The 16221-nt window shown below is 36.9% G+C and overlaps 1 protein-coding gene across 1 annotated transcript in view; it reads left to right on the forward strand.

Moving 5' to 3' along the window:
- SLC2A13 (solute carrier family 2 member 13) overlaps positions 1-8466 on the forward strand; it is a 263372-nt gene extending 254906 nt beyond the window's left edge. Inside the window, exons 9-10 of the mRNA XM_084877877.1 lie at positions 1-153; positions 3369-8466. Of these exons, the coding sequence (XP_084734003.1) occupies positions 1-153; positions 3369-3595 (380 nt within the window). The 3' untranslated portion in view covers positions 3596-8466. The remainder of the gene's footprint in view (positions 154-3368) is intronic.
- Positions 8467-16221: the final 7755 nt, after the last annotated feature.

Raw genomic sequence — 16221 nt, forward strand, 5'->3', positions numbered from 1 at the left:
GAATGGGGCCAATGCCTTGGACAGTGAATTCTGAAATATATCCCCTTTGGGCAAGAAGTACAGGAAATGCATGTTCATCTGGAATAAATTGGATTTTCAACGTTCTGGTTTCACTGACGTTTTTACACACAGCAGAGTATCTTACGTATTATGGTAAGAGGGTTTTTATTTCCTACTCTATTTTTAGATATGTTGTCATTTGTGATTGAAAGGCTATATTGTTATATTTCTGTGATGTGTTCTTGTTCTCCCAAGTCACTGGAAATGCACGTGGGGACAGGTGAGAGGAGCTGTCCTGTCCCAAGCAGCACCGCTTCTAGTCCCTCGGGGCTATACAGCTCCACCCACCTTCCCAGGCCAAACATCTCCCAGCTGTCCCAGTTGGAAATCTCCACAACATGGCTTTGTTTCCTGCAGAAACATAACAGAGAATGGTAGCAAGATGTGGGCAGGGAGTCCAGGCTAATGCCTGAAGATGGCCCAGGACAGGAAGAGAGTCATGTCCCGGAGCAGAATGTGGGTAGAGCTGAAAGCAGCCTCCCACTGGATCACTCTGCTCTCAGGCCGGAGCACGGGTATATCCGTGTCCACAGAGACCAGCACTCACACTGCCAGGTCTGCGAATGTGTCCAAAGTGTTCAAGTAAAAATGTGTGGGGACTGTAACTCAAATATTGGGAAGTGACTGAGTTAGGCGAAGACTTTGGGAAGGTACTTCAAGTCCATTTTTACTAAAGTGAAGAAACTGTCTTCAGCAAGAGGATTTCTTCACTGTGTGTTCACAAGTTGTACTAAGATTGTAAAGCATAAAAGAGGTTTTCAGTGTAATCTCACAAGCCTCAATGGTGAACATGGAAGGCCTACCGCTAGACCATTCTCTAATCATCTCCCCATCACTCACCGCATCCCATGCTCTGGACCAGCGGTGGCCAACTGGTGGTCTGCGTGCGAGGTTGGAAAGGTTGGCGACCGCTGGTTTGAGGAAACCTCTGGAGCAGCAGTCACCAATCGGTAGCGTCCGCTGCTCTGGACACATTTCTTTTTGCAAGGACAGGTTTACTTGCCCGTGCCACATCCCCAGCCATAAATTCCTTGAGCTCAGGCCAGGACTAGGCCTTGTTCACCATTATATCCCCAATACCTTCCAAGGCATCTTATTCATTTGATAAGCCTCAGAAGTGCTGCTTGAATGACTAAATGCACAGATGAATTTTGTAGATGAGAATAAGAAACATAAAAATATATTCCTCCTCTCTTCTAAACATGCTGAATTGCTATTTAATCTTATTTTTATAAAACTCTTCTCTCTCCCAATCACCATTTAGAAATATGTTTTTGAAAAGGAAATGCACAGGCATTTCAAATGAGGTATATAAAGTATATTCCACTTTATCCCATTTGGCAATTAAAATTTTCCAAAGTTCATAATCTTATCTTCCTGGCACCATAAACATTAGCACAATAAATATTTACCCATATTTGCTGATTCTTTAGAATGCTTAAATATTTGAAGACCTAAATGTAGACTAAGAGAGAGCATTTTTTTATAGAAAGGATAGACCAAATAAAAGTCTACACAGTAAGACTTTTGATCACAAAGCTCTACTTCCTTGAACTGAGGCTGCCAAGAGAACATGAGGCAACAGAAGTAAACTTTAAATGGGACATAGCCAGGCTTCTTTCAAACATCCGGTTAGCAGAGCTCTCTGCTTTTTGCATTAAGTTGAGCTTCTATCAGTTGATCGCACTGGTCTGTTCAGTCTGCTGCTGGCTAACAGAACAACAGTTCAGGGGAGTTCTTCCTGTTTGTTGATCTACATTTTAATCTACATGTTAACATTCCTGATTTAACAGATACATACCACAATGATGTATGTCTCTGAAAATACCAGGACTTCTCATTTCCTCCCTTTTTTGTTTCATACCTCAAATTTTGATTCCTTCCAAAACTGTACTGCTTAGTCTTCCTTGGACCCCATCCAGCAATGTTTATTACTAAAAATTATCATTAAAAATGTCACCAATATTTCATTTTATGTGTAGCATGTGTGACTAAGCCGATCCCTTGGAGAGTATTACAATCAGACATGGTCTTTGATTCCTCATTTTCTGTAATTCAATTAAATAGTTATTTTAATTTGAAACTTAATATAGGACTCTAATAAAATTGATTTTCTTCATAATCAAGCTGCAGAATATCTGCACCGTTTAACAGTCTGACAGATTGGGTGCAGACTTTTTTATTTACATTACGATAGTTACATAACTGATATTCCCATTACATGGACCAGATCACAGCCTCCTGAGCCTCCCACACCTCTAGTTTAACCTCAGGTCTCACCACTGCCACACCTTTGGCATTTGACTGCTTAGGATTCCTCAAATCTTATAAAAGGATCTTGTATTTCAATAGAGCTTCCTTGATATTATTTGCTTCAGGAATTTTCCCAAATTGTTTTAGCGCTGACAGATTTGATTAGTCATTTCTAATCATGCCACTACTCCTAAATTGTGAGAGATGATGAATATTTCCTCAATATTACATTTTTATAAAGCCAAACTAGATTGGCTCTGTTACAGGAGTTCAGCAGCCTGGTTTAATCTAAAATACTTTATATGTTTCTATATCACCAACATCATGATCACCATCCTTTTTTGTCCCTCTCCACTAAAGAGTCTATTCATAACTCCACATTTTTTATTATCTGTAATCAAAACATAGGATTTCATCTCCTTTCTCAAAAAGCTAGCTTGCTAGTATCACCTTTTTAATGAAAACATTTCCAACTCATTAGTCATACTAAATCATATTCTATTCTCTCTATAACAGCCACTCTTTTTCCCTTGTCACTTATAGAATTTAGTAATCTACCACTGTTTTGAGCAACTAACATCCAAAATTCTAATATGCATGTATTATACAGTTTCTATTCTTTAAATTTCACTTTAGTTGATAAACAATATTATATAAGTTATTAGTTTCAGATGCACAATATAGTGATTCAACATTTTTATACCTTACAGTGTGATCACCCCACTAATTCTAATAATCATCTGTCACTATACAACATTTTAATATTATTGGCTGTATTCCCTTTTCACCCATCTCTGTACCCCTCCCTTCTGGTCCATCTTTCGGTCTCCGTTTCTATAAATCTGCTTTTATTTTGTTGTCTGTAGTTTTTTAGATTCCACATATAAGTGAAACTATATATATTTGTATTTCTCTGCTTAACTTCACTTAGCATAGATCTATCCATGCGCAATCCTGCCTTGTTCAGGCATCAACCGAATATCATTTTGCCTCAGTTCTAAGAACCTACTGATGATGTTACGTGAGGACTTACTGTACGTTATTTCCCATCACAGGAGCCTTCTTCCTCTATGCTGGATTCGCTGCTGTGGGACTCCTTTTCATCTATGGCTGTCTTCCTGAGACCAAAGGGAAAAAATTAGAGGAAATTGAATCCCTCTTTGACAACAGGCTCTGCACATGTGGCACTACCGATTCTGATGAAGGGAGATATATTGAATATATTAGGGTAAAGGGAAGCAACTATCATCTTTCTGACAATGATGCTTCTGATGTGGAGTAATTTTCAACTGCTGATATATATGTGGTTATTAAACAAACTTGGGAGGAAAAAGCAGCAATTGGTGACCTCACTGCCCTGCTTCTAATCTAGTTCTTTCCACAGTCCAGTTTTGGATGACTTCTTATTCTAAAATCCTTGATTAGGAGGAAGATACAATCATGTTGACACTTTTTTTCGTAAGTAGAAATGTAAAAAATATATATATATTTACAGAGATTTTAAAATAATAACCATTGAACAAATATGTGTAATTCCTTTCTGAGATAGTCTAAAATGAATATTGTATTCAGTGATTTCAGTGGTATCCTTTTTTCCTAAGACCATAACTATTAGTGGCAATTAAGTCAGTGCTAATCTAGCTGAATCATGTATGTGATATAAAGAAGCATTCTAGGATATGGTCTAAAATGTTTTCTATCAAAATCTGGCCTATTGGCCCTAAATTTTCCAAGGATAAGTATGTTATCTATGATCAGCTATTAGAAAGTAAATTCCATTAAGCTTTCATCAACAAAGTCAAGTGCCTCCTACGTGGGCACAGCTCTTATCTCCTTTGGATTCCACATTTTGGTTTCTCTCTCCAAGACAGATATTGAGAATTCTTCATAAATTGACTCCAGACAGGATCTTTTGAACATTATGAAAAGCAGGTCTTTAGGGGTATATTTTCATACATATTTTTTTGCATCAGTGATAGTGTACATTTGCACAGATAAGCTAGCAAGTTTTGATAAGTATATTTTATTGCTAGAAAAGTCAGAAAGAAAAGATTTATATGGATCCCTAATTGAGTTAGTCACTTATGTATGGAACTATAAATATAAATAGCACTAGATCTGCAACTGCATTTCAGGGCCGGTTTTTGTACATGCCAAATCACTTGATACCACACCTTTGCACATCAATTCTTGAGTTCTATTTGTGCCTTCATTTGTGTTATATAAATAGCTGCTATGAGACTATTTCTCCCTTCTTTTATTCAAATAATTTCTGAAACAAAAAAGGAAGAAAATCAGTGACAGATACTCCTGCTATTGTTGCTATTTAAATAGTGGGACTTATTTTAACTTATTAATCTTCCTAGGGGAATTGTCATTTTTTTTAACTTAGTAGTACTTGTTTTGTTTTTTTACTGTAAGAGCATAAAGTGGTTTTTACTTTGCACACCCTTTCTCATTTCCCCTATTTACATCTTCCACTATCCCCCAAAAAACAACAACATGTAGATTTGTCTGTGGATGTTTCCTTTTATTCATGCTTGAATTTTTTTTCCTTCTTGTTTAAAAATTGTGATTTACTATTAGATTAATGGTTCTCACATAACACACCTTTGAGAAAGTTTGACTTTCTGCACTTCTACAATGTCTTTTCAAAGTGCTTATTGGTTTTTATGTTCCTTCATCAATGAACTCTAATTTTTGTTCTTATATATTAAGAACTATCTAGTATATACAAAGTTACTTGCTAGTTCCAGAGAAATTATGAATGACTTCTCTTTGGCCAGCTATGAGTGCATACGTTTGATGCATTTTAACATGGCTCTAAACATCTAATAAGGTATTATTGGGAGTGAAAAGGTGACTATCTCTAAATTCATTGTGTTTCTGCCAGTCTCCGAGATATTTTTTCTTTAAGTCTGGTTTGTTCACATCACAATGTCAAAGCTGAGAATGTAGCCAAGAAGATTCATTCTCTAAGTCACCAAGAGTGTGATATGTGCTTTGTGATATGTTACTTTACTGGTAAAAAAAATTTTTCTTGCTTTGATCATTGTATATAATAAACCATTTATTTTACAGAGTTTTTTCCTTGAATTTTAGGAGGTGCTTTCAAAATTGATTTCTAAGTGGATATTAATATTAATTTGCCCCTTAAGAGATATGATTTCATAGAAAATTATTATTCTATTGATATTTCTTATCTGTGTTATTCTACTGATATTTCTTATCTGTGAAATATTTCATAAGGTAAAGTGAAATGGAAAAGGAAGGGTCTGTTGCATATTAAAATCAAAATATTATGGGGAGAAAAAGTATTTAGATCAAAAAAGTACTCACCTTAATTTTTCTGATTTACCCAAATAATTGCCTCAGTTCTTCTCTTTATTTTATAGGTAGCCTTAACTCAGCTGGGCTGAATGCATAGTAACTTTATTCAAGGAGCAACTCAACTCTTATTTTTTTTGTAAAGCAGAACATGGCCAGTTTCCCTGACATATGCAAATGGTATTTTCAACTTTGTTCCCATAAATGCGCATTATAATAGGGAAATTTACCACAGTCCTACTCAACCTCTTCTTTAAATGACTATTTGTTATTTATATAGAGATATAGATAATATTCCACATCTTTGAAGTACAGAACAGAGAGGCACAGTATAAGAGTTATTTATAATTTTTTAAAAAACAAATAACTACTTCAAAAGGAACCTTATACAATTAGGGATTATTTTTAGATTCTGTGAATATTTATATTGTAGTATATTAAAAATTTAATATTTGAATTTTGAAAGTTTTTTTTCTATTTATTCACCTTTTAAGTTCTCAGCATTATTAGCTATCACTATCAACTTGAAAACATTTTGTTTGAAATATTATCAAATATATATTTTATAGGACAATTTACATATGGTTTAACCTAACATATTAAAACGCATTAAGCATCATGTATTTAACTGAAATTACAGGTTTGCTTCTAGACATACTGAAAGTTCAATAGATATATATTGAGTTTTAGGAAAACATAGTGAAGAAAGCTGTAACCCCTCTTAAGGCTTATTAGCTGAATGGCTGATGAGATCTTTACTAGACTTGAGAAATAATAACTTTCCATCTGCATCTGAACACTTAAGTCTGAAGGTGATGTCAGATAGGTTTTAAAGATATATTAATATTTTTCTTCAATATAAACATTCCTGATAATTTTTATTGTTGCATCTTAGTCAATAATTACCAAGCACATGATTTTAATGAATATGTAAAAGATCTAACTTAAAATTAGACGTAAAAGGTTTGAAATTTTGTTCTCCATCACATTCAGGAGTTAGTTCACTGGTGAAAATGCCATGAGAGTAATGCTATAAAGTGCTTTCTTATGGCTTTATTTTACCACTAAATAAGATTAAGTATATGAATATGAATATAAATGTTTTTAAGTAATTCACTCTAAAACAAGAAATCTGTTAAAATATTTAGAAATTATTTACTCTAATTTCAATCAATTATCCAGATGAAGAATGAACAGGAAAAACTTAAGTTGAGAACTTATCCTTTTTCTTTTTCTTCAAAAAGTATAATTGAAATTATAATAATCCATAGATTCAGGGGGAAGATATTCTAGAAAATGCTACCCATATGTTATCTAAGACAATCTAATGACACTAATATAGTTTATAAATACTGGAATACATTGAAGGGACTGGAAGGATTGTTTTGATTTATTTTTCCCCATAGGCACAGTAATTAACAACATTCGTTAGATATTTCTTTATAATCACATTTTTAAACCATTCTCCTACATAAAATCTCATATTATACTAAGCACCCAATAACTGACAATTGTAGTGACAAGTTTTCAATTAGCAAATCCAGACCTTTTCACTTAACAAGAAATACAAGAATAATATACCTGGCCAGGAGCAGAGAATTCATAATGTGTGCTTTATAACAAAATGTATTAAAATGTGGATAAAATTTTCAGCTCATGTGTCAAGTGCTGCCTCTAAAAAAATTCAGAATTTTTCTGTGGATTAATTTTAATGTCCTGTTTTCTGTCATGTTCTATTAATTTTCTTAACCTCATGTAATGTTAACCTAACTGATGAAGTGATTCAGGTTATAGCAGTGAATCAAAGATCGGTACATGCAGTTCTGGGTGGACAATCTTGCCATTTTATAAAAATAGCATCATTTAAAAATGCCAATCAGCTAACTGCTATCAACTCTCTCATATATTGTCTCTTAGAGAACGAAATTTTTGTGTGCCAGTAATCATCAGGGAGATATTTTGTAAGTACTAATCATGTTCAGAAGTACATGAGAGAATTTTATCCAGATTTGCTTGTGAGCGTTAAACAATATAATTCCTATAAGTTGTTACTTTGTACGTATAAAATACTCTGCTGCACTTGAGTGATTTGGTCTGTGGAATGTTAAATACTTACCTTTATTTAGCAGTAATATTCAAATTTTTGTTTTAGACAGTTAAGTTCATGTATTTGTCATATCAATATGAGAAAATGGAGCCTATATGTACTTAAAAGGTAAAAAACAGTATTTTGTAAAGTTTTAAAATGTTAGCAAGTTTTAACATTCAATTAGCATTCCACCTCATTTCAAGGTTAAAAAAAGATGAGACTGAACTCTAGCCAAAGTAGAAAATTTATACTCTACATGTTCAAGCTAGTTCTTAACAGCTTTTGGACTATATCTCACTTGATGTTATAATATCTTTTATTTATAATATTCAAATTTCTATTTAGAAGCTCTAATGTATATCTAGACTAAATCTAAACAGTTTTATGCTTTTAAAATATGTTTTCAAAGTATATATTTTATTTTCTGAGTGCATGTTATGGAGTGTTTAATATTCACATGTCTTTACAAATCAAATATAAGTATTTATTCCTACGTGACATATGAGATATGTCTTAAAAATTATGTATATGTACAATTTCCTTCAAAGTCATTCTAGCCTATAGCTGTATCAAAAGTATTGTATATTTTATGGAGATTTAGTGATGTATATGTAAATGTTTTTTAAGTTATTTTATTGAAGTTTATCTTTACATAAAATTAAAATCTTTTTTTAAAAAATGTGTCAGTGCCAGAACTATAAACAAAAATAAATAAAAGTTAAGACAATTCATTCTCATTTATCTTCCTTGTACTTTTGTATTTTCTCTAATTTTTGGGTATTCCATTCATTTTTTAAGTCTTTTTTTCTCTTTGCTATTCAGTTTTTAAAATTTCGATTTATATATCCTCAAGTTCAGAAATTCTTTCTTGCAGCATGTCCAATCTAATGAACCGATTAAAGGCATTCTTCATGTCTGTTGTTTTCTTATCTCTAGCATTTCTTTATTACTCCTTCTTAGAATTTCCATCTCTGTTTACATTATGTTGTCTACTTTTTCCAGTACAGCCCTTAACATATTGATCATAGTTTCAAATTCTCAGATGATTTCAGCATCCTTTATGTGAATCTCATTCAGATGCTTGCTCTGTTATTTGGAATTGTACTTTTTCCTTTTAGTACATCTTGTAATTTTCTGTTGTACACTGGACATGATGTACTGGGTAAGTGAGTGATGTAGTGCTAAGGTGTGGGAGAATGTTCTGTAGTCCTATGATTAGGTCTCAGTCTTTTAGTAAGTCTGAGCTGCTAGGTAAAGACCTTTGTGCTTCTCAGTTGTTTCCTTCCCTCAAGTGGGACAGGATGAAGAGAGATAGCTGGAGTTTCTACTGCTCTTCTCTCAGGTCAGTTAGGCTCTGACTCAGTAGGTAAGGCTACCAGAATGGAGTCTCCCTTGATGCCCTGTTTAGAACAGAGTGCTCTGGTCTATTTCATGATGGTTCCTCTTCCCTTTCTTGCCAGAAGTCTGAGAAGACTTTTCTCTAATCTTCACTCCCTGGTAGAGCTATCTACATGAATAAAAGAGAAACATGCAAATTGACTATTACTCTGCTACACCCACCAGCCAAGCAGAAGTGAGTATGCAAATTAACCCAACAAAGCTGGAGCAAGCAGGAGACTCGCGTTGCCCTTTGTGATGGAAGAAGCCAAGCTTCCCGCCTGCCCTGGCCTCTGCTAAAGGCTGCAAAGTTTCAATTATAGAAGATAAATAAATCCCAAATACCTGCTTCCACTTGGCCCTGGCCTCTGCTCAAGGAGGCACTGAAAATAAAAGAAAATAAAAAAAAGGGAGGGGCTAGGAACTTGGATCACTTGGTGTGGCCAGCCTAAAAACAGCCCTCAGCCCCTCACCCAGGCTGGCCAGGCACCCCAGTGGGACCCTCCACCCTGAAGGGGTTGTGGCCAGTGTGAAAACAGCTCTCAGCCCCTCACCCAGACTGGCCACACCCCCATGGCCAGATCCCTGTAAATGGGCAGTCGAACATCCCTTCGAGGGGTCCCAGATTGGAGAGGGTGCAGGCTGGGCTGAGGGACACCCCCCCCCCCCATGCACAAATTCTGTGCACCAGGCCTCTAGTTAGAAATAAAACTCAGAGAAGTGTATGGGAGCCTCACTGTGTCTGTACCCTCTTAGAACATTTTAGACTTGTGTACTCTGAGCCTCCAGCAATCCATCAATACCTTTTAGGTTTCTTACCCTGGCACTGGTTTCCATGGAGGTTTCTGCTCTTGACTTTATGCTTGGATAAACTGTGATTCTGTGTCTTCCTCTCTGTCTCCATTTTTGGGGACAGCACTTAGTCCTATGGCCTCACTTCTCATATAGAAGAGCTGCTGATTTACTTGTTAGAATTGAGTGCAGCTTCCAAGTTCTTGACATGTTTAGAAACTCTGTAAAAAAATAATTGGAAAAACATTACCTGAGGTAGACACAGCTAAACATATTGCCTTTATTTTTGAGGTCTAATCAGAAATCTCTCTTCTACATGGTCTCTTATCCTTCAGCTGAGTAGCTTTAAGAAAGAAAGCAGTAGTGTGCAAGCCCTCTGGAGGCCTGGACTCAGAACTAACAACATCACTTCTGTTCAATTTTATAGCAAAAATCAAGTTAAAAATAAATAAGACCTATCCAAATTCCAGGGGTGAAAAAATAAATCCCAACACTTCAATAAAGGACATGCAACATCATTATTATATCAGCTGTAAATATGTAAAGAGGGGTAGAGAATCATAATCATGTTTGCAACCTACAATACATTTGGTTTCCACTCCTCTTATATCAGTCTATTAAAAAATTAAACCTCTTACCCTAGTTGGTTTGGCTCAATGGATAGAGCGTTGGCCTGGGGACTGAAGGGTCCTTGGTTCAATTCCAGTTGCAGGCTCGATCCCCAGGAGGGAGTGTGCAGGAGGTGGCTGAACAATGATTCATCATTGATGTATCATCTCTCCCTCCCTCTACCTTTCTCTCTGAAATCAATAAAAATATATTTTTAAAAAAATGAAACCTCCGAGCATCCCAGCCAAAGTGATATTTTAACTCTACTTCTATAAATCATGAAATTCTATGTTTTCTTTATTTGGCAGCTCCTATTAGACCATGAGTTTAAATCTATCTTGATTTCTTCTAAAGTATGATCATTACTTTCACAGTGCCTGCACTCCGTAGGTATGAATGAATGAATCCTCTATAAAATTAAAAACTCATTGAGAAAGGGCTATCTCAACTAATTTTTATCTCCCATAGCCTTTTATAACAATTGTTAAGCACATTTTCTTAGGAAGAGCAAAAAAACTTATAGATTAAGAAGTCTAGAAAACATTTCTAATACTTTCTTCACACTGTGACATTTTTAATGTGATCTGGCTACATGTAGCCATCCTAGTGATATATGAAACTTAACTGGCTATCTGAAAATGTATGGAACCAGCTTTAAACACCGACCTCACATAATACAGAGGAAAAAATACATAAATATGAGCATGTAACAGAGAGCATGTTACAGCTATTCTGGAATAGCACCACTACCTCAACCTTAGTTAGTAAAATGTAGAAAAAGACTTTTAAATTTAAAAGTCTTTTTCTACATTTGGATTCCAACATCATAGGGTTTGGAGGAACTTGATATATTTATATTCTCTCCCTCTCCCTCTCTCTCTCTCCCTCTCTCTCTCTCTCTTCCCCCCCCCCCCCCCCCCCCGCCCAAACAAACAAGAGTATGGAATGATTAGCCAAAGATGACATACGCTGTGTAGGGCATGTACTGGTTATTGGTATTAATGTTAAAGGGGTGAGAAAGGAGTAAACCTGGAGTGACAGCAAGAAACTGCTGCTTACATAGGACCTTGAATGTTGGATGGATTGTGTAACTCTATGCAACCTATTCCTATTGTCAGGCCAGACAGTGGGAAAAAGCAATGGTCCATGGTGGCAGAAACTCATCTTCCCATTGCATCTTCAAAAACTGTACCATTTATCACTAAAGTCACTTTTTCAACAAAAAAAATTTTTGCATCTACTGTGAGATACATACTATTGTAGGCACTGTATTCATGTCAAAAAAACTATTCTATGCCCAGCCGATGTGTCTCAGTGGTTGAGCATCAACCTATGAACCAGGAGGTCACAGTTCAAATCCCAGTCAGGACACATACCCGGGTTGCAAGCTCGATCCCCAGTAGAGGACATGCAGGGGGCAGCCAATCAATAATTCACTCATTATTGATGTTTCTATCTCTGTCTTCCTCTCCTTCCTCTTTGAAGGAAGGAGAGGAAGAGCCTTTTTTTTTTTTTAAAGAAAAGTATTCTACATATTGCAGTGAAATTCAGTCAAGACTTCCAGAATAAAGTATATTCCGAAATGTGTCACCTTGATGGGTACTGAACAAAGAAATCATTACTCAGAGCCTTTATTAAATAATTTAGAGAGTGCCATTTAGTAATTGGAGGGGGGGTGCAATACTTGCTTAAAGTCAGATGAAGTTATTTCCAAGTAAAAACAGCTCAAGGAAATAGTGATCTTCAGATTTGGTCTCATCTGAAATGAAGAAGTTCCCCATTATCAATTATTAAGGCAGGTTAAAATGGATTAATAACAAAATAAAGTTTCAGTATAAACAGGTTATGACAGGAAAAGGGTATTTTTGCACTCATTATACTTTGATTTTTCAAATGTTACTGCTCTTTTGGTCTACCTTATTAATTTTTTTTCATTTTAACACATTCACTTTCTCTGTAACTAAGAAAGAACATATCAATAAAAATATTTAAAACAACAGATGAAGGGCAAATATTCACACACAACATGTTCAGTGACACAAAGTTTTACTGAGAACCAAATAATTTGGCTGAGAACTAAATGGCCAATAGCAACCAACAGAATAAACTATTATGGAAATATGCAACAGAAACAGACTCAATGGGAGCAAATGATTTTACCTTAACAAAAAGAAAAAAAATTTACTAGGATATCAGCAAATTTAAAATGTCTGATTCTGGTTTTCGCTCCAAATGGTAGAATGGGTAAATGCAATACTCACATCGTCCCACAATCATATCAAAATTACAACTAAACTATAGAATAACCATCATTCAGAAACACCTGAAATCTACGTAAGGAAGTCATATATTCCTATCCTATATAATAAAAGACTAATATGCAAATAGCCTAAAAGGTTGAACAACCAAACAACAAGTCACTATGATGTGTACTGACAACTAGGGGGCAGGCATTGGCAGCACACAGCAGAGTGTAGAACATAATGGTCATCAGCTTTGTAAGATGGTGGAGCAGGTGAGTGGAGTCGCCAGACCAAGGCAGGGCGCCAGTCATTGTCATGGGGCAAGCCTCTGGTGGTTACTGAAAATTCTTTGCTTCCAAGAGCCATGGTCCCACCCGGCACTCACACCTGCTGCTGGTGCCTGATGCCAGTCACGATCACTTGGTACCGTCAATGGGTCCAAGAGGTGGCTGCCAGCCCCAATCGCCCCTGAGGGCTTTTCCAACTTCCCTTGCTCCTGAGGGGCGGTCGGGGCAGCAGCCACTGCTTACACCCACTGCTGGCGCCAGCACTAATCATCCCACACCATTAGCAGGTGCAAGCTGGGCCGGTGCCATCAGTGCATGGGAGCAGTGGTAGGCAGAGCAGAGCTGCTAGCAGACAGGGGACTGGGGCCATGGTGGAAGGGGCCTGGCTCGGGTGAGGAGGATGGGCCAACATCCGCCCCTGTGCCCACCACAGCCTCGCAGCCCACAATTCAAAGTGCACGAATTTGTGCAGTGGGCCCCTAGTTAAGAATATAAAGAAGGTAGAAGGGGCCTCGAAATGAGCCAGCCCCACACCCACATACGGTGATGAAAAATCGGTAGAAATATCTCAGATGTGGAGGTCCCCTCTAAAGATCAAGGAATCCCAACTTTTCTCATAGGGGCCACACCCAGACTCGCTTGCTCTGAGCTTCAGCCCTGGGCAGCAGCTCAAAAAGCACCAGAGTCACATGGGGGGGAACTGAATTGTCTGGCTTTGGGGCAAAGGTTGCAGGGGCAGCTTTGTCCCAGACAGAAATGCTGGCAGAGGCCATTGCTTCTACAGAGCTGACAGGCAGGTGCCATATCCGAGTCTCTGTCAACCTGGCTAATAATGTTCACCCCACCCTTGTAATTCCCTGAGACCCTGCTCCACCCAACTTGCAGGCCCACACAAGATATTCCAATGGCTTTTCCAATCAAATGACCTGTCTTGGCTCATTCTGTGAACTTTCCTAAAATCTCCCAAAGGTTCATAAACCCCAGACATGTAGCATTAAATACATATCTATCTGTCAATAATTACTTTAAATACAAATGAATTAAATGCTACAATGAAAAGACATATGGAGGCTTGCAGGGGCCTGAAGCTGCGGGGATCTCCCTTTTCCATATCTCGCACGGAAAGAGAGATGAACAAACCGGTTCTAAGTGAAGGTGCCCAGGGATTGAGAAATATTAGAAATAAAGAGAGAAGACACAGAGATAGATTTTAAGCTGGGAGCTGGGAGGGCCGCTGACCTCCTCTGCTGAAGAGACAGACTGACGACCTCCTGAGCCACGCTGCACATCTGTTTATACTCCAATCCAACAAGGGGTTTCACAGGAAAACAAGGAGCCTGGGAGACCCCAGGTTCCACCCACTCCTTCCTCCTGGACAAACACATTAGTCAGGAACTAAGAACATCTCTGCACTCCCAGGGCGGGAGTGCAACTGACATGATTCTGTCAATATCCCAGGCCATCAGCAACAATCTAAAGAATGCCCAGGTGTCTTCCCATTTGGCCCTCTCCAGAGGCTGAATGTATAACAAAGCCCTAACAAAAACTGTCTACAAGAGACTCACACAGACTGAAAGTAAAGGGATGAGAAAATGTATTTCATAAAAATGGAAACAAACAGAAAAAAGAAAACACTAGGATAGCAACACTCATACCAGACAAAATAAATTTCAAAACAAAGGCTATAACAAGAAACAAAAAGGGCCAAAACCGGTTTGGCTCAGTGGAAAGAGCATCGGTCTGCAGACTCAAGGGTCCCAGGTTCGATTCTGGTCAAGGGCATGTACATTGGTTGCGGGCACATCCCTGATTGGGGGGAGGGGGGAGGTGCAGGAGGCAGTTGGTCGGTGTTTCTCTCTCATCGATGTTTCTAGCTCTCTATCCCTCTCCCTTCCTCTCTGTAAAAAATCGATAAAATGTATTAAAAAAAAGAAAAAAGGTCCCAGCAACTCCACTTCTGGGCATCTATCCAAAGAAAGCCAAAACACTAAATAGAAAAAGATATTAATCATCCATATATTCATTGTAGCATTATTTATAATAACCAAGATATGGGTAACCTAAGTGTCCATCTACAGATGAATAGATAAATTGTGCATATATGCAATGAAGTACATAGACTCAGCCCAAAAAAAAAAAAAAAAAATCTTGCCTACTGCAGCAACATGTATGCTGAGTGAAATAAGACATGCAGAGAAAGACAAATGGCACATGATTTCACTTATATGTGGAATCTTAAAATCAAAGAAAAAATTAACAAGCAGACCAGAAGGAGATTCACAATTACAGAGGACATTTTGATGGTTGTCAGATGCGAATGGTATTGGAGAATGGGTAAAAAAGGTGAAGAGATTAAGAAAAATAAATTGGTAGTTACAGAATATTATAGTATGAGGATGTAAAGTACAGCACAGGGAATATAGTTAATGATACTGTAATAACTTTGTATGCTGTCAAATGGGTGCTAGATTTATCAGTGTGATCACTTTGTAAGTTATATAAATGTCTAATCACTGGGTTGTATGCCTGAATCTAATGTAATATATGTCAACTGTAATTAAAAAGTAAAAAATTATTTTTAAAAATGTCTAATTCTAAAACTGTAAAATCTAACATCAGAATTGCCATAAGTCTTTTCCATTCACTCTTATAGGTCTTATTTTTTTCAAGTATAAAAGCAGTTGAATGGCTCCAGTTTTATTACATTTCATATATTTTCCATGAAGACAGCACACTGTTATTCTCTATGTTACTGAACTAGGTCTTCTTAGTTTGGGATTTTAGATATATAATTACATTTTTAATGGTAGATTTCTCTATGGACTCCCAAACATGAGTCACAAGAAGGAATATAACAACACACAAAGCACAGTTCTGGAGAAGCAGTGGCTAAATAACAAATCAAATAAATGGTGTGAATTCAATGCAAAATATCAAGATCAGCTACTAGAAACGTATGTTAACATAAAAACAATGTCAAGCACAGTCATTAAGAGCAGGCTTTGAATAGATCCGTGACTTGGATCCTATATCCACTAGACTGTACTACCTTGGGAAAATCACTTCACCAGTTTAACTTAAATTTCACACACACACACACACACACACACACACACACACAATGAGGATAATAATCCTAATGTGGGAATTAATAAATAATGTATGAAAATTATTCTTGTGTCTT

Source organism: Pipistrellus hanaki, assembly GCF_964339955.1.
Source record: "Pipistrellus hanaki genome assembly, chromosome: 3".
Lineage (NCBI taxonomy): Eukaryota > Metazoa > Chordata > Mammalia > Chiroptera > Vespertilionidae > Pipistrellus > Pipistrellus hanaki.